The sequence below is a fragment of the Cololabis saira genome, chromosome 24, assembly GCF_033807715.1.
Source record: "Cololabis saira isolate AMF1-May2022 chromosome 24, fColSai1.1, whole genome shotgun sequence".
Classification (NCBI taxonomy): Eukaryota; Metazoa; Chordata; class Actinopteri; order Beloniformes; family Belonidae; genus Cololabis; species Cololabis saira.
The window spans coordinates 3,563,632-3,586,206 of record NC_084610.1 but is presented as its reverse complement, the minus strand read 5'-3'; the positions used below and the strand labels follow the sequence as shown (position 1 = coordinate 3,586,206).

General features: G+C 43.0%; 1 protein-coding gene across 1 annotated transcript; it reads left to right on the top strand.

The window, feature by feature from the left end:
- The first annotated feature begins 1,891 nt into the window (after positions 1 to 1,891).
- Positions 1,892 to 21,269, top strand: LOC133425441 (neuronal acetylcholine receptor subunit alpha-2-like). The gene is made up of 8 exons (XM_061716296.1): positions 1,892 to 1,963; positions 2,092 to 2,136; positions 2,256 to 2,365; positions 6,034 to 6,253; positions 8,911 to 9,413; positions 20,092 to 20,208; positions 20,674 to 21,052; positions 21,144 to 21,269. Exons 2-8 carry the CDS (start codon positions 2,107 to 2,109, stop codon positions 21,267 to 21,269), a joined length of 1,485 nt encoding a protein of 494 aa, XP_061572280.1. The 5' UTR covers positions 1,892 to 1,963; positions 2,092 to 2,106.
- The last annotated feature ends 1,306 nt before the right edge of the window (positions 21,270 to 22,575 follow it).

Here is a 22,575-nt window from a genome sequence, read left to right as displayed (position 1 = left end):
CACATTTGCACAGTTTCTGCTCTCGGCTCACATTTCCTTGCGCTGGCTAATCCTAAATTACTGGCTGGTGATGCCAGATTGCTCAGCGGTTTTCAAAGCTCCGGGACGAGATGGCGTGAGAACAGGAGGGTATTCCACCACACGCTGGCTCCACCAGGATTCATTTATCCTGCAGAATGAATCAAATTACGTCTGCTCATAGATCAGATAGAGAATGTGAAGGGTTGGTTAAAAACATGAAATGATGCATTCTGAGTGGGAGAACTGCACAAACACCTGGCTAGAGATCAGTAAAGGTTTTAAAATTATTGATTTTCCATAGCTCGGGGTGCTCAGGGCAGGGAGCTATGTCATTACGTCACTCTAAACGTCAGTTACGTCGCTGCATTTGCATTGGGGCGAAAATTGAAAATTGAAGCAACATCAATGTATTTGTTCTAAAACTGACTTGGTCCACGTCGCACCTCCGTGGACACATCTCTCTTTCTTTTGCCGTTGCTCTGAACCTGGGGAAACCCAAACACAGCTGTTGCTGATTAGGGAAGAAAAACAGTTTTCGACTGAGCCTAGTTTGTGACTAGTTTGTGATTATGTGTTTTGGATGTGAGCAATTCAGTTGTTTTCGTTAAGTATTATGAGTTAACGTTAAGAAAAATACATCTACAAAGTAGGGATGGGCGGTATGGACTAAAAAATGTATCATTGACGTGAATTTTTTTCAGCGTTGGGGACAGAGATGTGTTTTTGAGAGATTAACAAAGTGAATTTGTGCAGGGTGCAGTGTGGGCCGCATGGTTTCTACATGATGGCTACGTCTCAAGAAAAGAAGAAAAATGCTTAACCTGCAGCTGGGTTGACGCTAGAAATGGGCGATATTTTACCGTTCATGATTTACCGTCAAAAAAATTCCCTGCGGTAAGAATTTGTCATCTCGCGGTAAAAACAATAAATTCCCGTTGATGAAGTTTTGTGTAAAGCTGATTTATGGTTCTGTGTTAAATCCACGCACAACGTGAAGGAAGGAAGGAAGGAAGGAAGGAAGGAAGGAAGGAAGGAAGGAAGGAAGGAAGGAAGGAAGGAAGGAAGGAAGGAAGGAAGGAAGGAAGGAAGGAAGGAAGGAAGGAAGGAAGGAAGGAAGGAAGGAAGGAAGGAAGGAAGGAAGGAAGGAAGGAAGGAAGGAAGGAAGGAAGGAAGGAAGGAAGGAAGGAAGGAAGGAAGGAAGGAAGGAAGGAAGGAAGGAAGGAAGGAAGGAAGGGAGGGAGGGAGGGAGGGAGGGAGGGAGGGAGGGAGGGAGGGAGGGAGGGAGGGAGGGAGGGAGGGAGGGAGGGAGGGAGGGAGGGAGGGAGGGAGGGAGGAAGGAAGGAAGGAAGGAAGGAAGGAAGGAAGGAAGGAAGGAAGGAAGGAAGGAAGGAAGGAAGGAAGGAAGGAAGGAAGGAGGAAATGAGCAAGAAAGAAAGAAAGAAAGAAAGAAAGGATTGTTGATGAGGTTTTTTGTGTAACAAACATGGAGGATCTGAGTCATTCCAGTTTTGCAGTACAGGTGTAACTCATTTAATTGGTTTTCATTAATTCAATTTAATTGGTGTAGTTTAGTATCTTTTAGAGCAGTGTTTTGGGGGCTCCAAAGACTGAATGTGGTGATAGATTTATACTTACAAAGGTGGAGTTGAATTGATATTTTTTTTATCGTCGTTTTTATCGTTATCGGGATATATGCCTTAAATTATCGTGATAAAGTTTTTAGTCCATACCGCCCATCCCTAGTTGACGCGCAAATATCAGAATGGGTCAAATACTGAATGGAGTCTGAATGTGTTTTACATGGACGGACGTGTGTCTCTTTACTCCTCGGGCAGCGCCGGCTGAAGATCTGACCCGAGCTCACACCGAGGACGCTCTCTTCAGGACTCTGTTTAGAGGCTACAGCAAGTGGACTCGTCCAGCGCAGAACGCCACAGATGTGGTCATCGTCAAGTTCGGCCTCTCCATCGCACAGCTGATAGACGTGGTGGGATCACACACACAAGCCAATCCAGACATCATAAACAGAAATATATTGCAGATTTATGGTGAATTTTGTTTCCAAAACAGGATGAGAAGAATCAGATGATGACGACCAACGTGTGGCTGAAGCAGGTGGGTGAGATGTGAAGGCTAGCTGGTTTTAATGCTGTTTGGTGCCCAGAGAAGAGATGTGTTTGAGTGTTTGCAGAGTTAAATGCGATGCTTTACATCTGACTCAAAAATGTTGACAGGAATGGACGGATTACAAACTGCAGTGGAGTCCGGCGGACTTTGACAACGTAACGTCAATCAGAGTTCCCTCTCAGCTCATCTGGGTGCCGGACATCGTGCTGTACAACAAGTGAGAACTTACTTCCATTGAGTTACAAATGAAGTTTTAGCAGAACAGGATGAAAGTTCACAGAACCGCATCTACACAAACCCCTGATAGACGGATGAGACCAAAGTGAAGTGGTGTTGTTTTTTTACATAAAAGCAGCACAAGGTAACTTTCAGCTTTTGTTGAGTTTGGCGGCTCCTTTGGACAAAAGCGGTAGTGCTTTAGCAGAAAGAACACTACATTTCCCATGAGCACCAGCAAAGATACTCTATACAGAAGATAGCGCATTACCGTTACTGCCAATGGTATGGAATGGTATACACTTCCTGTCTCCTAAGTGGGCGTGGTCACCCCTCTCCCCACATCGTTTTGGAACATACAACACTAGATACAGTACAACTTTCTTCCAAAAAGACTTAAATAATAAAAATAACAGTATTATTAAGCAAAGAAGCAAGTTTTATTTTAGTTTTAAACTTAATTTTATCCGATGGGAAAACGATGAGAGCCAAATCTGGCGAGAGTGTGTTGCTCAGACAGAGATAGGTCTCAAACAAAGTTCATTTTCTCCTAATCTGTCGGTCTGAAAATTGCCAGTTTGGTGTCAGAATGTTCAGAAGGTTTGTGGCTTTTGAAAAATGTTACCCATATTTACTTAGGTTACGATGGGGCGAAGGAATTGGTAATAATCTGTGCTCACGTTCACTTTTCCCATAGGACTCAATAGACTCAGGACCTACTTCCTGTCTCCTAAAGGGGGCGTGGCATAACAATTCTGTCTCTCTTGTCGGACATCCCTCCTCATCTTTCAGCTCACGCCAGCGAGTGAACGCCGGGCCAATGTTTATTCTTGTCCGGGCAATTTTTTTATTTATTTTTTTTGTCCGGGCATTTAGCTTGTTACTCTCCCACTTTCTTTTTTTTGCCTCCTCCGATAAAACTTATTTTCTTGGGTTTTTCCGCTGCTTTGGCCATGATACCAGCTTCTGCTGAGCTCTGCGCTCCACGCCCCGCCCAGCTTTGGTCTGGACTACGAATCGGGAAGGAGGGGGAAGTGACGTATGCCGTAAAGCAGTCAAAGCCGTAAAAATGTGTAGTTTTTTAGTGTGGCAGGGTTCCTACCATGCTCCTCATAGTTACATAGTACCAGTGAAGGAGACACAGACCCCCCAGACCATGACAGAGGTTCATTAAACCTGTTGGAAGTTGATGTACCATCACAATGATGATGATGAAATATTAGATTAAGCTGGAAAAGTTACATAGTGCTGCTTTAAAGTCCCAAACCAGTTGTCTGACAACTAAAGCTTGTTAAAAATCAGGTCTTGCAACAGGACAACAATCACCTCCAGGTTTTGGGAGGAGCTGGTCAAAGTCCAGGCCTCAACCCAGTTCAGGTCATCTGTGAAGGACCTTAAATAAGGTGAGCATCAGTAAAAATGAAGCAAACATTAAAAAAAAAGGATCAAGATGCCTCCACAAAAATGTAAGACTGATAAAGATATCAAGGAAAAAGCTGCTTCACTTTACAACATAGCTGCTTATACGTTGATACAAAGACTTCAACCAATTGTGATCCTGTTTCTCTTTCTTTATTATTACATCTACTAAGTACTTCTGCATTTTTTCACCTATTTCAACTATTCAAATATTTAAATATTAACTCTTTCAGGACCTTTATGCATTGACATTTGGTCTATCAAATCCTTGTACGTTTTAAGATATTCCAGGATTAGGCCCAGACAAATATAATGGAATCTTCAAATCCTTGAAAAACGTCCACCACTTTGAGACCTTACTGCTTCAGCATACTTTCAGCTAGAGACACCATTCAAACTTTAAGCTATTCACAAGACGTTCAACTCTTACCAAATGATTCAGCTTTTTAAAATCATTTGTAGTTTTTGAAATGTAACCCTTTAAAGTTAAGGCAAATTCTTCACTCCAGCCGATGACTAGAAAGATTTAACTTCTCTGTTCTATAAATAGAGCTGGCAGTGCAGTTCCTGTGATTGACACTTGGAGCTCACATATACTTTTTAATGTACCGTAATAAATTAACTTGGGGATACTTCTAATAACAGACTTGCAACCTAATCCTCCTCACTTCAAATGATATTTTCCTTTCAAGCAAATCTTCTTCAGTTCAGCTCATCTTTCTGGCTTCAACTGATCTAACTTCTTTGATTTCATCTTGTTCTCATCAGCTCTTCTTGCTATCTTAGGCCCATCTTCTTCTCTTTGGCAAATATTCCTCTTTTAAGTGCCTCATCCTGTCTTCAACTCATCTCTTCTTCCATAATCCCAACAGTTTTCAAATGTTTGAGCTACGTTTTACCATTCTTTTTCACATTTCACTTGATTTCAGCAATTTCTTCTTTCTACATTTCTGCTTGTATTTCTCATCTTTTTACTTTTGTCAGTTTACCTGACTTCCTTCAAGAGTATTTTCTGTCTACGATCCCTTCCTCTTCTTACTCATCTTTGCTCCATTGTACTTTATCATCTCCTCCCCTTCATTCCCACTTCTGCGTCTTTCTCTTCATTTTTATTAGGATGAATTTCAAGTTATTTAGCAATTAAAAATTGTTCTCACCCTCTTCATACATTTCAACACTACTTCAGCTTTCAATGCTTCCATTTATGGATTTCAGTCACCTTCTAATTTTTCAACTCATCCTTTCTTCAGCCGATCCTCCTCATCTTATTTTCAACTGATCTTCCTGTCTTTAGCTTTTATTCTCCTCCTCAGCTGATGGTCTGTTTTAAAGTGGACTAGTTTTCTTTAGCTCATCTCCATGTTTCAGCTGCTCTTCACGTTCAGCTGATCCAACTTTTTTGATGTCATCTTCCTCTCCAACTTGTCTTCCTGTCTTAAGCCCAACTTCTTCTCCTTAGAAAATATCCATCTTTTAAGTGACTTCTCCTGTCTCCAACTCCTCTTCTTCCATCATCTCAGGTTTTCAAATATTTCAGCTATGTTTTGCCATTTTTCTTCAAATGTTCACCTGATTTTAGCCATTTTGCTTGATTTTCATTAGTTCACCTTTTTTCCAGCAATGTTTATCTCTCATTTAGCTTTCATTCAGCATCACAGCATTCAACCCTGTATTTTCACTGGAAATGCAGCCTTTTCTAGTTGCACCTCCTGTTCCTCGACTACGAATGTCTGTAGGTGGAGCAGGGAATTATCTGTAAGGATCAATTATCTGTTTGATCCGTAGCAACAGCCTCATCAGCTGAAGAGCACCTGAGGAGCGGAGGTCGCGTTGGGGGAGTGGAAGAGCTCGGCGACTCCACGGCATTTCTGGCTTTTCCTGCACATCAAGTGCTGCAAATTATCCTGCTGAAGGAATGACGAAAGAGATCTTGCATCATCCCGTAGTCGAGCTTCCACCCCCGCGGCTCCAAGAAGTATTAATTCTGAAATTTATCAGGATGGATGAGAAACTTTTGCCTCCTACAGCATGTGGATGACATGAGCTTGCATCATGAATACTGTGTCGTTAACATTCAATCGTCAATTATTAAGTGCTGCAGATGTTAATGAAGATGGCTCCGGCTTCGATGATTCACCGTCAGAGTATGAAGTTAATGAGACGCTGATTAAAAGCTCTGTTTTCATCATGTTTTCCTTCAGTTTTAGTTGATTTCTCACCTCTTCACCCCTCATGTCCCTCTTCCACCAGTGCTGATGGAGAGTTCACCGTTACCCACATGACCAAAGCCCAGCTCTTCCACACCGGCCGGGTCCGCTGGGTTCCCCCGGCCATCTACAAGTCCTCCTGCTCCATCGACGTCACCTTCTTCCCCTTCGACCACCAGAGCTGCAAGATGAAGTTCGGATCCTGGACGTACGATCGCGCCAAGATCGACCTGGAGCCCTTTGAGACCACGGTGGACCTGAAGGTGAGAACCCTCCTCTGCCTGCTTGTGATTTACACCGTAATTCCTGGTGTGTGTTTTACTCACTTATCAGGGTCTCACTGTGTGCTCTTTTGTATGGATGACAAATAAATACTCACCGTTTAATTAACACAATCAAGTTGCATTGGAGCGCCAGGTTCTGGAGGAAACATCATGTATGGGTTCGTCTTCTAAGATCAACAGAAGATTAACGTAGCTTCCTGTCCTTGTCAGAATAAAAGGCCAGAATGTTTATATATCCATAAATAAATGCAGATTAAGCTTCTTTTTTTTTTTGTTTAATCAGAATATTTTATTTGATTTATTTGATTTTTGTACATGTAAAAAAAAGAAACAACACTTCATGAGAGGTTTAAGAAAACAACAAAACAAAACAAGGAATTTCATTCTTTAAAACTTGCTATCTTGATTTACATGTGCCAAAAAAGGAGTAGGAAGAAGTGTAAACTTATTTAGTCCTACCCCCATTCACTGATCATTTAACCTGTATTTATAAATATTCACACACTGTACTCACACTACTAAATAACAGTATTATTATTATTATTATTATTATTAATATTATTATTATTATTATTATTATATACTGTAATTATACTCACACACATACTTATACATGCATACATACATACACATAGTTGAATATTTCTATATATTTGTACACATATGCCCATATAGATATTTATATAAATATACTTATTTACACTATGTATATATATATACATACACATATATAATTTGCTGCTATATTAAAACACACCAGAAGAAAAGAAATCTAAAAGTGCATCCAGCTGCATAAAAGATGATGTTTGAACATCTTCAACATTAAAGTCCTGACTAACAACCAAGTGGCAACATGTTGGCGTCCAGGTTTTATCCATTCAGGAAGTGCAAAAGAGATGGATGGATATATAGATCAATGTAAATGTAAGACCAACATAACTGATGCGCTCAGTGCACAAGCTCAACGACGTGTGCACTGATAATGTGCAAAGATAAGCAAAACAACCTCCAACAGATCAATACTTCAGTTTAACAAATGTTTTTTTCCCTGTTTTATCTTTCTTCCATTAGACCCATCTCATTCCACTCAAACTCAAGTATTTTAATAACCAACTTGACTTGGAAATGTCCATCTGAGCATGAATTTTTAACGACTAGGATTATGAATAACACCTACATCATCGTTCAAACAAGTTCACCAAGCACATTAATTAACGGCACCAAACATCCAATAATTAAACGCAAACACCAAAGTTTTTATATTCAGATCTACACCAAACACCTCATTATTAAAAGTGAAGTCAAATGCCGTTGCACCACCGGATGTGCCGTCGCACCGGGCTACCATCCGTACGGCCAGAGAAACACACACACCAGGGGAAAGTCCATAATTGAAGTCGGTGGGGCGTGAAACTCTCCGTCCCATCTTCAAGGTCCTTAGGGGTCCGGTTCTGCACGTAAATCCTTGGTTGCGATTAAAAGCTTTAAAGACTACAGTATCAATCTCTAGATGCGCTTTTGTTCATTCTCATGGTGGTGCGTCCGTTGAACAGCTCTGAGGTGGTTGGATGGAGGATCGTGAGTCCCAGGAGCAGGAGCGGCGACTAAGAGCTTCAAAATAGTCCATGTGTAAATGAGATTTAATGCCACTGATAACTTCATCCAGGAGTTCATGTAGGTTTTATTTAATCCCCATTTAAACACAACCATCAAACATTAACAATACTGATTGATTTAGCAAGTGAACTCGTACACTAGTTACTTGAACCGAAGCTGATTGAAGTCGGTGGTTTTGTACACCTGGAGTTTAACTAATAAAAAATGTTTTGGTCGATGTGTGTTAGTTTAATTTATAAAAGACACTCAAACACTTAAAATGTGTGTTTTTATATGAATCGTCTGCCTCGTGAAAGGGAGACCCCCAGAAGACAGAAAGATGGAGAGTTCTTGATCTACATGAGGTTACAAAGAGTGTTCTCAAACTATTTACACCTCCGTAAGGGGTGAAGTACGACGGAGTATTAGGGCCAAACTAAGACAAAAAAAAAAATGGAAATTACGAAAATAAAGTCGTAGAATTACCAGAATAAAGTCATGTTGTGAGAATAAAGTTGTAATATTACGAGAATAAAGTGGTAATATATAATATAATATATAAATATAACTTCACAAGATGCTCAATATTCTTCATTTTAACACAGGGAGAAGAAGCTCTTCCTGTTAGAGTTCTCATAAATTACGACTTTATTCTCATAATATTACGACTTTATTCTCGTAATATTACGACTTTATTCTCGTAATATTACGACTTTATTCTCGTAATAATACGACTTTATTCTCGTAATATTACGACTTTATTCACGTAATTTTACGACTTTATTCTCATTATATTATGACTTTATTCTCGTAATTTCAAAAGATTTTTTTGTCTTAGTTTGGCCCTAATACTCCATCGCAGTGAAGAACCCACAAGTAGCAGCTAAAAATAAAAATATTGTCCTGCACATGAAGTCAAAGAGCACTTTAACAATTGACGAGGATTCTGTGAAAATGTATTTTTGAATTAAATGCAGAGCAAGCTGTTGTGGGTACTTGGTGCTGCCCGCATGATTGTTTTCATTCTAATCCACTTGTAGGACTACTGGGAGAGCGGAGAGTGGGCAATTGTCAACGCCGTGGGCACCTACAACACCAAAAAATACGACTGCTGCCACGAGATCTACCCCGACATCACCTACTACTTCGTCATCCGGCGCCTGCCGCTGTTCTACACCATCAACCTCATCATCCCCTGCCTGCTCATCTCCTGCCTCACCGTGCTGGTCTTCTACCTGCCGTCGGACTGCGGAGAGAAGATCACGCTGTGCATCTCCGTGCTGCTGTCGCTCACCGTCTTCCTGCTGCTCATCACGGAGATCATCCCGTCCACGTCGCTGGTCATCCCGCTCATCGGCGAGTACCTGCTCTTCACCATGATCTTCGTCACGCTGTCCATCATCATCACGGTGTTTGTGCTGAACGTGCACCACCGGTCGCCGGAGACCCACAGCATGCCCCGCTGGGTCCGCAGGCTCTTCCTCTCCGCGGTGCCGCGCTGGCTGTGCATGAAGAGACCTCAACACGGACTCAGTCCTCCACGGTGAGAAAACCAGCAGGAGATTCTTCCTTTCCCTCTGACTTTCATTTGTGTAGACCAGGGGTCAGCAACCCAAAATGTTGAAAGAGCCATATTGGGCCAAAAACACAAAAAACAAATATGTCTGGAGCCGCAAAAAAAGAAAAGTCTTGTATCAGCCTTAGAATGAAGACAACACATGCTGCATGTTTCTATATTATTTATAACTGGGGGAAGATTGTTTTTTCATTATGCACTTCGAGAAAAAAGTAAAAATGTCAAGTTTAATGTTGAAGTACAATCTTGAGACAAAAGTCGAAATGTTGAGAAAAAAGTCAAAATGTCAAGAAAAAAGTCAAATGTCGAGAAAAAAGTCAAAATGTCTAGAAAGAAGTCAAAATGTCTAGAAAGAAGTCGAAATTTCGAGAAAAAAGTCGAAATGTCGAGAGAAAAGTCAAAATGTCGAGAAAGAAGTCGAAATGTCGAGAAAAAAGTCGAAATTTCGAGAAAAAAGTAGAAATGTCAAGATTAATGTTGAAGTACAATCTTGAGACAAAAGTCGAAATGTCGAGAAAAAAGTTGAAATGTTGAGAAAATAGTCAAAATGTCGAGAAAAAAGTCAAAATATTGAGAAAAAAGTCGAAATGTCGAGAAAAAAGTCGAAATATTGAGATTGAAAAGGAAAGGAAAAAGTAAGAAAAAAATAGAAAAAAAGGAAAAAAGAAGAAAAAAAGAGAAAAAACAAGAAAGAAAAGGAAAAAGAGAAAAAAAGAAAAAAAAAAGGGAAAAAAGGTCAAACATTTTTTAAAAAGCTCCAGGAGCCACTAGGGTGGCGCTAAAGAGCCGCATGCGGCTTGCCGACCCTTGGTGTAGACAAGACGAACCCAACAGGTTTAAGCGTATTTCCTGTTAATATCTGTCCATTTTTCTGCCTTTAGACCTGCAACCGATCCAAAATGAGTCGGGTCAGTAAAGCTTCAGCAGTTTGCAATGTTGCAGCGCTCGCATGTAATCGTGGCATTCAGCATATGAGACTGATGAAAGGTTTCCGTTGTTAAAATAAGTCTTGTAGTGACTATTTGTCCTCCAGGTGAATTATTAAAAAACTCAAAAGTATCAAACTATAATAAACTGAATCAAATCAAACGGCCACTGAGACACCTAGGGAGTGAATTTACGCAGGATAAACAGAGTCCATTGTCCAGGCAAAAAATAAAGTTTCTTCAGGTTTATTCCATTGGCAAACAAACAAACAAAGAACAATGGCCCTTTGCTGCCTCTCTTGTCCTGGTAAAAAACCATCTGCCCTCCCAGGTGCCTCACCTGTCTGCCAACCCCTAGAACTCACCTGGTGCTGCAGCTACCCAGTACCTTCAAAATAAAAGCATGGTTAAGAACCAAAATAAATGTAATCAATACTAAATATCGTAAACAAACTAAAGGTGTGTTCCCAAAACTAAACCACAAAAACTAAATAATAAATGATTAAAAAATTGTTAGGTTCGAACCCTAAACATTTGTAACACCGCACTTTATGGAGACAAAGAGACACAGTAAGTATCTTTTGACTTGCGCAAGGAGAGCAGCAAAAGTGACAAATACAGGACTGTCTCAGAAAATTTGAATATTGTGATAAAGTTCTTTATTTTCTGTAATGCAATTTAAAAAAAAAAAAAAAAAAAAAAAAAAATGTCATACATTCTGGATTCATTACAAATCAACTGAAATATTGCAAGCCTTTTATTATTTTAATATTGCTGATTATGGTTTACAGTTCAGATTCAGATTCAGAGAAACTTTATTCATCCCCGAGGGGCAATTCAGGACAACTAAGCAGCAATACAAGTACAGTAAATCCGCTCAGCTGCCGGCCGGTCGACCACAACGAGCAGCGACCCGAAACCGGAACAAAGCAGAGAAAGGGTGATGTTGAGGGTGGGGGGGAGGGAGGAGTGGATAAAAAAGGCATCTTCACACTGTGTATATACACAGTGAGAAAGTGCAAAAAAACACCTCAGCACAGAAAGCACATGACAAATTTACATCAACTTCACAAGACTTATAGCCAGGAAGGCGTTGAAAATAGGGAGGTGTGGTTATCAGCAAATGTATGTGTGGCGGTGAGTCCATGAACACGCTCAGAGCTGCCTCAGCCAATGGTCCTTGGTGTTATCAAACGGCTCGGTCAGTTCTGAAAACAGGTCCGCGGGTGATCTAGAGGGGGAAGGGTTATTCCGGGGCAGAGTCACCTTGTTTACAGTCCACCAGGGAGATTGTGACTACTGCGATCAGCCAAACCGCTCTGTCAAGGCCAGATTGTAGAATCAACAATTTTATTGAAAAGAACAGGCAGACTCAGTAATTTTCCGTCAGCCTTAAGTCTCTGGTTCATCAATGGCGACTCCAAACAGACAAATTTGTGATCAATTCCCGCCAAGCCGAGCTTCCAACTTCTCCATGTTCTTTTCCATCTTGCCAATGAGCTCGAAGACCGCCGCTAGCCTGCAGAAGCCTGCATCCAGCTTGCGGCCTTGCTCTCCCAGCGTTAAAGTTAGAGTGTTAGTCGCAGCGCTTATCCCTTCAGTCACGTCAGGCAGCTCGGAGAGGGCCAAAGCAGCTGTCATCGACTTACGCGTTTGTCGATAGACGAGGAATCCCCCCGCTCCAATAAGGAGAAATCCTGCTATCATAAATCCAATTATGAAGGCATCTTCCACGTCCTCGACAGACAGGATCGCCAGACACAATGGTCTCCAATGTTTAGAGGAGTCCATTGTGTATCCAGCAAAAAATGTCCCATCGGGGCAGGAGGGCTCCCTTACCCCCTGACTTCTCTTCGCAAAAATTTGGTCGATTGTGCTGAGAGACCAGTTAATCAATTCCATGATTGTAAAATTTTGGAGGAGTGAAAAGAAGAGACTCTGAAGACGAGACAGGACAAAAAGCAGTAGCAGATGGATAAGGGAGAAGAGCAGAGAAGCGGCCGCCTTCGCTGAGAGCCGGAAGAGAGTTTAAGATTAAGATTCCCAGAATATTCTTTTTTGAGATAGGATATCTGAGTTTTCTTAAGCTGTAAGCCATGATCAGCAATATTAAAATAATAAAAGGCTTGCAATATTTCAGTTGATTTGTAATGAATCCAGAATGTATGACATTTTTGTTTTTGTAATTGCATTACAGAAAATCACAATATTCAAATTTTCTGAGACAGTCCTGTAGCTCCAACAAGTCTTATTGCAAACCCGTCTTCAGATGCAAAGCTCTCCAAAAGGTAATCAATAGTTTTTTTTTTTTTTTTTTTTTTTTTTTTTTTTTTTTTTTTTTTCTTACCTTGTCTGCACACATATTATTGATTGATACCATGACGGTAGAAACCAAAAGTGTATATATGTGCATTATTACTATATGTAATATATACATATATATACGCACACATATGCGTACACATACATAAATATACACATACAAACCCAGTGTTTTTTTTTTTTTTTGGGGGGGGGGAGGGGGTGGGGGGGGGTGGTGACGACATCCACTGCCAATCCAGGAAGCAGGAACACACGGAGACACACGTCAAGCACTGGAAATCTGCAACAAAAAAAAACCACAAACAAAGCACGAAACCGGCACGGAGCCATCCAAAACACGAACAGCAATCGACCTAAATCTTGAGATCTGATCGCAGTCTGAGCTAAGCTATCGCTACCGCTACCTAAACCCAAAAACTAGAGAGCCAGCATGCAGGTGAACAAGCCAGTGTGTATGTCTATGTATATGATCATGCATGTGTGTGTGTGTGTGTGTGTGTGTGTGTGTGTGTGTATGCGTGTGACTAAATTACTATATGTGTGTGTGTGTGTGTGTGTGTGTGTGTGTGTGTGTGTGTGTGTGTGTGTGTGTGTGTGTGTGTGTGTGTGTGTGTGTGTGTGTGTGTGTGTGTGTGTGTGTGTGTGTGTAATAAACCAAACAAAGCTCCACCTGAAGTGTATCTATAGTGGGGGAGGGGGGGGAGCAACCCCGCCACCCGTGAGACCAGAGGCCGACAAGGAAGAGCCCGGAACCCAGGCCACCGGCAACCCCACAGAGGGGAGAAGTAGGAGGGAGGCAACCCACCGCCTGCGAGGCCCCCCCCCCCACCCGGCGGCGGCCGAGGGGGCCCGCGGGCGGGGCCCCCACGGCGCGGAAAGAAGCAGCCAGGGATCCCGCGGCGGCGGACCGCGACCCAGGCAATCCCCGGCCACCCGGTCCGGGCCGGACACGCGGCCAGGAGGCCCTCACCCTTCAGGCCAGCGACCCCCACCCGGAAGGGGGCCAGCCCGCCCGGAGAGACAGAGCCGCCCCGGCCGCCGACGCGGGCAGGCGCACCCGTCCCCCACGAAAGTGGCCCTCCAAGACCAGAGGGGCGCCCCGCCGTAGAGGCAGCGGGGGGGACCGGAGACGGGCCCGGAGAGAGGGAACCCCCCAACAAGGCGACACCCGCGCAGGCCCGACAACGGAGGGCCCCAGACCCAGGCATCCCATTCATTCATCCATTCACCTATCCGATACCTATACTAATAATAATATAATATACTATACATAATAATAATAATAATACTAATAATAATAATAATAATAATAACCATCTTTGTATAATATAATATTGATAAATTATTAAGTTTTTGATGTCCTGCCAATGGAGGCTCAAATCCTCCATGGCAGGACCCTTCCATACCGCATTCTCACCGACACAGACATACAATCACGCACCGTTTCCCCCTCCCCGGGGGGATCCAGCACCGCCAGAAGGCACCCCAGGCTGCACGGCGGGCCCCGCCAGGCCCGGGTAACCCGACCCACCCGTCCCAGGCCCAGGCCGGTGAGGGAACGCGGGTGATGTGGGACCCCCTCCCGCCCCTTGTGTTGAGTGCATGTGATTAATGCCATAAAAACAGGGAGGAGGGAGGGCCAAGTATCGATTGACACAGACCCCCCCCCCTCCCGAACTATGTGTCCTTGTCAAATGTATTTATTAAGTGTTGAATGTGCAGTGTCTATTTTGCTGTTAAAAACGTGAGGCGGGGAGTGCCAGGCCCCGCGGGACAGTGCCCCCCACGACCCGGACCCCCCGCCTTTCGCCTATGTGCGTATGAATCGTGTAGGGGGGGCAAGAGGGGGGGCAGAGGCCGAAGCCAGGAAGCAGGACCAGCAAAGCCGGCCCTGATAAGACACCCGCGTCCCCCCACCGGCCGTCCAGTAGACGGGGGCCGGCCCCCCGAGCCGGGCAAGGGCCCCACCGTACCTCCAAGGGCGCCCCCGGCGCCGCCGGAGCCCCCAGACGGAGGAGGAAACGGTCCAACATCCTCCCATTCATACTGACAACATAAGACATAGATACCTGGGAATGGTGCCACCCCGCCGTCGCGCCCGCCCGTGCACCCCCCGGTCAGGGGAAGCCCGCTCCCCGGACCCGGCCCCACCCCCCCCCGAGGCCACCCCGGCGGACACCCCAAGGGTCCCGGAGTCCCCACATCCGCAGGGGCACTTGGCCCCCGCCCAGCGACGGAGGACCAAGGCAGCAATGCCCCCCCAGCGCAGACAGCCACCCCCCACCCAGGCAGGGCCGGGCCCTCCGGGTGGGACCCCCACGTCCACGGCCCCGCCCCCCCCGGGAGGCCCGGAGACGCCCCAGCCACAGCCCCCCGCCCGAGCCCTCCCCAGCCACCCCCCCCCACCGCCATGAGGCAACCCCCCCCACAGGCCCCCAAGGCCCCCACCGGCTAGGGACAGGGCCCCGCGGCCCCCCCCACCGCCCCCCAGGGGCCACCAGAGGCCCGCGCCCCAGACCCCCCAAGCCGACCCCCAACCTCAAGGGCTACGAGATCACCACCCCCCCGCCCCCACTAGGTAACGAAGCCAATAAACGGGGACCACAGAGAGTGCAATTCAGCCGAATGTTGTTCAGTGGAGGCAGACATTATCTCACTACTAATATGATCTGATAAAAGATTCCTAAAATGGTTGATACATAAACTGGATTTTTGTTTCCAATTTACTAAAATGGTTTTCTTTGCGATACATAAGGCAGTGAGAACCCGGTGTGTCCAATTAGGATCTATTTGAGTGTCTCCCAGGTGACCTAATATACATACCGTGGGGCATACTGGGATTCTGTGGTTGATCCATGTGGATAAATCCTCACAAATCTCCTTCCAGAACCTCTGTACCGGTGTACAGAACCATAAAGCATGCATATAATTATCTGGGGTGTTCTCTGTGCACTGTGAACAGATATTAGAGGTGACAAAGCCCATCTGGAACATCCTTTGTCCAGTATAATGTATTCTATGAAGAACTTTGTACTGTATAAGTTGTAGGTTTGGGTTTTTAGTCATAGTAAACGTATTTAAGCATATTTGTGACCAAGAAAACTGGTCGGTATTAAGAGAGAGATCCGCCTCCCACTTAGAGATCGGGAGAGAGACTGAATCGTCCAGTTTAGACACTAACCTGTAGAGTTTTGATAACAACTTTAAAGTGCTTAGATTCAATAAATCTATTATCTTAGCGGGAAGTTGTAAATCTAATTGGCTAATTTTGTATGTTTTATTTATTATTGCCTTAAGTTGTTGATACTCTAAAAATTTATTCCTGCTAACTCCGTATTGAACAATAAGTGTATTGAAAGGTACAAACTGTCCTCCTACAATTACGTGCTGTAAGTACCGTATTCCTTGATCTCTCCATTGAACGAAGTTAACCATCTTTTTATCATTTTTCACGATGTCTGGGTTGTTCCATATGGGTGTACGGTCACATGGAAAAAGTGAAATTTTAGCTATTTTAAGAAATTCCCACCAAGCTGATAAAGTTGTGCTAATATTAATGCTTTTGAAACATTGATGACGTTTGATACTTTGACTAATAAATGGTAACTCTGAGATTTCTAGTTCATTACAAAACACTTGCTCTGAGTCCAGCCATTGACTATCTAAAGGATGATCTTTTGACCATTTTACAATATACTGTAACTTACTGGCTATGAAGTAATACTGAAAATTAGGTAATTCTAAACCTCCATATTCTTTGGATTTTTGCAATGTCTTTAAACTAATACGTGGAGTTTTATTTTTCCACAGAAATTTTGATACATATGAGTCCAACGATTTAAACCAGGAAAGAGGGGGTTTGCATGGTATCATTGAGAAAAAATAATTTACTTTTGGTAAAACCATCATTTTAATGGTGGCTATTCTACCCATGAGCGAAATGGGGAGAGAGCTCCATCTGGAAAGATCATCTTCTATTTTCTTTATAAGCTGAACATGATTTAATTTTATTAACTCTGACAGCCTAGGGGAGATGTTTATGCCTAAATATCTAATGTTCCCTAATTGTAATTGAGTATTGGTTATATTCCTAAAATTGCAGTTAACACACAGAACAGTGGATTTAGACCAATTAATAGAATAATCAGACAGAGATGAAAATCCCTCTATAAGTGCAATTGTCTGTGATAGTGAAGATCGTGAGTTCTGGAGGAAGAGGAGTACGTCATCCGCATAAAGACTAATTTTGTGCTCTAATATTTTACATTGTATACCTTTAATATTTTGATTTTGTCTAATAGCTGCTGCTAAAGGTTCAATAAATATTGCAAATAATGAGGGAGAGAGAGGGCAACCCTGTCTAGTGCCTCTTTGCAAGGTAAAACTTGTAGAGATTTGATCATTTGTCCTTACACGTGCCTTGGGAGAGCTGTATAATATTTTTATCCAGTCAATGAAAGATTCGCCAAATCCAAATTTATGCAAAGTTGCCAATAGAAACTTCCAATTTACCTTATCAAATGCTTTTTCCGCGTCTAAGGATATAATAGTAGTCTCCTGTTTATTGATACTCGAATAGTCTATAATATTTAATAATCTGCGAATATTAGTAGACGAATGTCTACCTTTAATGAAGCCTGTTTGATCCGGATGTATAATAGAAGGGGTGACTCTTTTCAGACGTTCAGTAATGGCCTTGCTAATTATTTTAAGGTCTACATTTATCAATGAAATTGGGCGGTAGCTCGATGGGAGCAAGGGATCCTTGTCCGGTTTTAATAAAAGACTAATATTAGCAGAGTTCATATTTAAGGGTAAGCTTTTATTTTCCCTAGCATTTAGAATCATTTTATAAAATGTTGGTGCTAATATACTCCAGAATTCCTTGTAAAATTCAGCTGGGAAACCATCTGGGCCCGGAGCTTTATTATTGGGCATATGTTGAAGAGCTTCATGGAGTTCTCCTATTGAGAGCGGTGAGTCTAAATTCATAACCTGTTCCTGATGTAACTTCGGCAGATTAATGTCTCCAAGAAACTCATTAATGGATTGATCAGATGGTTCAATTTGTGACGAGTATAATTTATAGTAAAAGTCTCTAAAGACTGAATTTATTAAACAGGGGTCATGTGTAACTCCCCCTGACTGGTCCTTAATGGATGTTATGGTTGTTTTTTCTTTGTTTATTTTTAATTGATTGGCTAAGTATTTTCCCGATCTGTTAGCATGTGCAAAGTTTTCCAGGCGAAGCCTTTGTACTAGAAACTGCGTTTTTGCGTCAATTATTTTATTTAATTCTATTTTAGTTTTCCTTATTCTGTTAAGGATACGTTCGTCTGCAGAGGTCTGGAAGGCCTCCTCTAGCGCCTTTATTTCACACTCTAATTCTTTTGTTTTTAAGTTGTCTTTTTTTTTCTTATTTGAAGAAAAGGAAATTATTTTGCCTCGCATTACTGCTTTTCCTGCTTCCCATAGAACGCTCGCTGATATTTCCGGCTGGTCGTTATTTTGTAAAAATATATCCCATTCTTTCTTAAAAAAATTAATAAAGTCGGGGTCTTTGAGCAATGATGTATTAAATCTCCAAACTTTGGAGGATGATACGCTCCCCCTCTTCCCCAGAGTGAAAGAAACAGGTGCGTGATCGCTAATAATGATTGGGTGAATTTGTGATTCTGAGATATCTCTCATCAGAGAGCTACTGACTAAAAAATAATCTAACCTAGAATATGAGTGATGAACGGCTGAGAAAAAAGTGTAGTTCCTAAGGGTTGGGTGTAGAGAGCGCCATGTATCGCAAAGACCCAGATCATTCATGTATTGCTTAACAATACTTGCTGACTGCCAACTCCTGTGTCCGCCTGCATTACTGAGCCTGTCCACTCCAGGGTCCAGAACCATGTTGAAGTCTCCTCCGATGATGACTGTGTTGTCTAGGTGAGCAGAAAGTGAGGTGAAAAAAGAGTGAAAAAACGAGGAGTCATCAACATTTGGACCATATACATTAGAAATACATAAATTCAAGCTTTGAATTTGCAAGACTAAAATTAAATATCTACCCTCTGAGTCAATGTGAGTGTCCTTTACGGTGAAATTTACTCTTTTATTAATGAGAATTGCTACCCCTCTTTGTCTGGAGTTGTAACAGGCGCAGAAAACATGCGGAAATTGTGCCGTGGCCAATGCATCTACCGAAGCTTTAACTAAATGAGTTTCTTGCAGTAGGACAATGTCTGCCTGCAGAGTTTGTATATGGTTAAGAAGTTTTAATCTCTTTGCCGTGTTCCCGGCTCCGTTTACGTTCCAGGTGACAAACTTTAATTTATCCATAATCCAATCATTGAAAGTAACATTATATGTAAGTGGTAATGTTGCATGAAAAGCTGTTGTATGTGTGTGTGCCATGTTATTCTAGATGTGTGAAATGTGTGTTTGTACCAATTTACCAAACCGAGAAAGAAAGTGCAGCAGAGTGGGACATAGAGGGAAAAAAGAAAAAAAAAGGGGAAAGGGAGTGAGGTGGGGGGGAGGGAGATAATTCTAAACATGATAGAAAAAGAAATAGAGAAAGTAAAAAAAAGAGAGAGAAAGGCAATCACCAGTGTGAGCCTATAACTTACCGAGACTAGCAGAGCAAGAATTATTAATACATTAATATATGCCGAGAATATTTTATGAAACTATATCTAATCTAATCACCAAGTGTTTATGTAACTATATCTAACCTAATCACCAGTTAGTAAGAAAGAAAGAGAGGAAAAGAAAGTAAATTTTGTACTCATCCTTTTTTAGAAGAGCCAGGGCGTGATGTTGGAGTCGCGGTACAGTTGTCCGTTCACGTACAGCTTGTCCACGGTGATGACAGCACGAGATCCCTCCGTCATGAACCTCCTCCGGACCGGGAAGAGGACTCGGCGACGGTCCAGGATCTCCCGGGGGAACTGGTCGTTCACGGAGAACGGCAATCCGCGTAGCTGTGGCCCCCTTCTTCTCACAAGCTCTTTGTCTTTATAGTGTTCGAATTTAGCAACAATGGGCCTGGGTCTCTGGGCTTCGGGTCTTCTTCCTCCTAGGCGATGGACGCGGTGAAACGTGATGGAGTTCGCCAGGTCTTCTGGAAGCTTCAGGTGGTTCCGGATGAAATCCTGGACGGATTGTTCAGGATCTTCATCAGGTTTTTCCGGGATCCCCGAGAACACCAAGTTGTCCCTCATGGAACGAGCTTGAAGGTCTAAAACGGCCTCCTTTAAAGATTTATTTTCATTTTGGAGTCGGCTAAAACCCTCTGACATGGATTTCATCGACTTCTTCATATTGGTGTTTTCAGCCATCAATTTTTCCACCTGCTGGTTACCGTATTCCACAGCTTCTCTTAATGACTGGAATTCCTTGTGCAGGACTTCCACCAGGGATAAACGGGAGTCATGGGAGGCCAAGCGGGTGTCAATGGACCTCAGAATGTCCTCGGTGGTATTTCCTGGAGGAGAAATTGCTCCAGGGGAATCCTCAGGACGGCAACGCTTCGGCGTGGAGGAAGCGCCGGAGGACGCGCCCCCAGACTTCTTCACCATGACAAATCTCTCAAAATACTCGTCTATAGATGCGTCTAAAGATTCCCTTTGCTCCAGGTTGGGTTCGGAATTATATAATCTAACTATAAACTACCCTTTCGTTATTTTAAACTGAGAATATAATCGTTTTTAAAGCATTTATTGAAAACGAAAGTATTACCTCGCCATGTTGGATTCTGCTACCTCGTTCTCGCGATACTACCACATCTCGTGGTGCGTTCGCTGCTGCTCTGTCTCTGCTGCTCTGTGCGAAAACACAAATCAATAGTTTGATATCAGTGTTTGTATCAATATTAGCATTTGTTTCTTCTCCCTGGCTGGCATGATCTTTTCATTTTTTTAGATTTTCGTATTATTCAGAAGGTTAAACATCATTTATTGATCCTTAAACACGCCTTGTTTCCTCAGGCGGTACCAGCTCACAGAGAAACACCTCCCTGAATCCACCTGGGTCACGCAGGTGGATTCCACCGCTTATCTCCATGGTTACCAGGATGAGGACGGTTGCCACTCCTTGAACATGGAGGGTGAAGTTGCCCACGGCGACGTTTACCCAGACTCTCACGGCCTGGTGAGTCTCGGGCTGCAGGTATCTGGCCGGCAGAGGAGCAGTTCCCCGTCTCCTCCCTCCCTCCGGCCCATCAGCCTGGACTGGGAATCCCCTGGTGTGAAGCGCCGCACCGTCCAGAGAGAGTCGGCCTCGTTTCTGTCCCCCGCCGTGGTGTCGGCGCTGCAGGGCGTGGCCTACATCGCGGAGCATCTGAGAGCGGAGGATGCAGACTTCTCAGTGAGCGTCCCCGTTTGTGATGTCATTAACTGTCGATGGGTGTGAAGATTTGAGTACATTTCTAGTCTTCTCTGGTTCCCTGTCTCTGCAGGTGAAGGAGGACTGGAAGTATGTGGCCATGGTCGTAGACCGGATCTTCCTGTGGATGTTCATTATCGTGTGTCTGCTGGGAACTGTCGGGCTCTTCCTGCCTCCATGGCTCTCCGGGATGATTTAGAAACAAGCTGGACATTTAAAATGCAAGACTTGAGTAATAGCTGCATGATTCAGACAAGGAGGACAAACCTGTTTCTTTTATTTTTAATGTCAATACATCTGCCTGTTACCTTTCGTGTTGTATTCCAAATATCTGTGAAGAAAAGGCATTAAAACTGAGAAATGCAGAAAATAATCACTTTTACAAGCTGCTACCAAGAAATCTAAACCAAGAATATTTAGTAAAATGCAACAAAAAAAGTCTGAAATGAACAAGTTCAAAGGAAATTACTTTCAGTGCCTTTGCTGACACTTTATCTTTTTTATTAAAACAAGAAAAGAGTGTGATGCAGCAACACACAAAACAAGTAGAGGGAGAGAAAGAAGAAGCAGACTTCACAGATCATGCTAACACTCACAGGTGAGGGCGCCACCATTCAGAATAAAAAACATCCACAGAAATCGTACATTTCTTTCCAGTTTTTATTCTAAGCCCATGTGGAGGAGTTCCTGGCGTGACCACAAGGGGCGCCAACACTGAACTGGACCTTTTTTGGTAAGTTACACGAGCTTGGAGTTCAGATACAGAGGGTGAAACATGGACCTGCGTTAATCAGTGTCGGACAAAATCTCCAGACTTTCAGGGCATCTTGGACTGAAACGTTGCTGCTCAGTGTCTGAAGCTTCAGTGGCAGGTCAGTGGGAAAGGCTTGAATCCAGCTGTTAATGAGTCAATCTCCACTGAAGACTGTGTTAAAACTTTGCAACAGAAATGAATATATTTACAGCCTGGTGCAACACACTCTCACCTCCATAGATGGATTTCATATCCATGCCAGCTGGTGAAGAAGTGAACGGGAGGTTGACCTCCTACCTGGACCTCCTGCAGCTGGTTGCCCTGACAACAGCTGGAACAACCTCTGGATCGCTGTGGACCCGTGAGTTACACTCACAAACTCCTCCGTATCTACGTTTTCTCAGGTGGATGAACAGCAGGGATGAGCGGTATGGACTAAAAAATGTATCACGATAATTTCTGGCATTTATCTCTAACGATAAAAATGACGATAAAAAAAAAATACCAGTTCAACTGCATCTAACTATAAATCTATCACCACATTCAGTCTTTTGAGCCCCCAAATCACTGCTCTAAAAGAATACTAAATGCTACTTAACTACACCAATTATTACACCACTCTGTTGGAGACCTCAGCAGCAGCTGTTATATATAATAATATCTTATATATGATAATATATAATGTAAAAATATATAATAAATTACTTGTATTGCCATCCTTTGCACTCACTTTTTTTTGCAGACTCAGCAC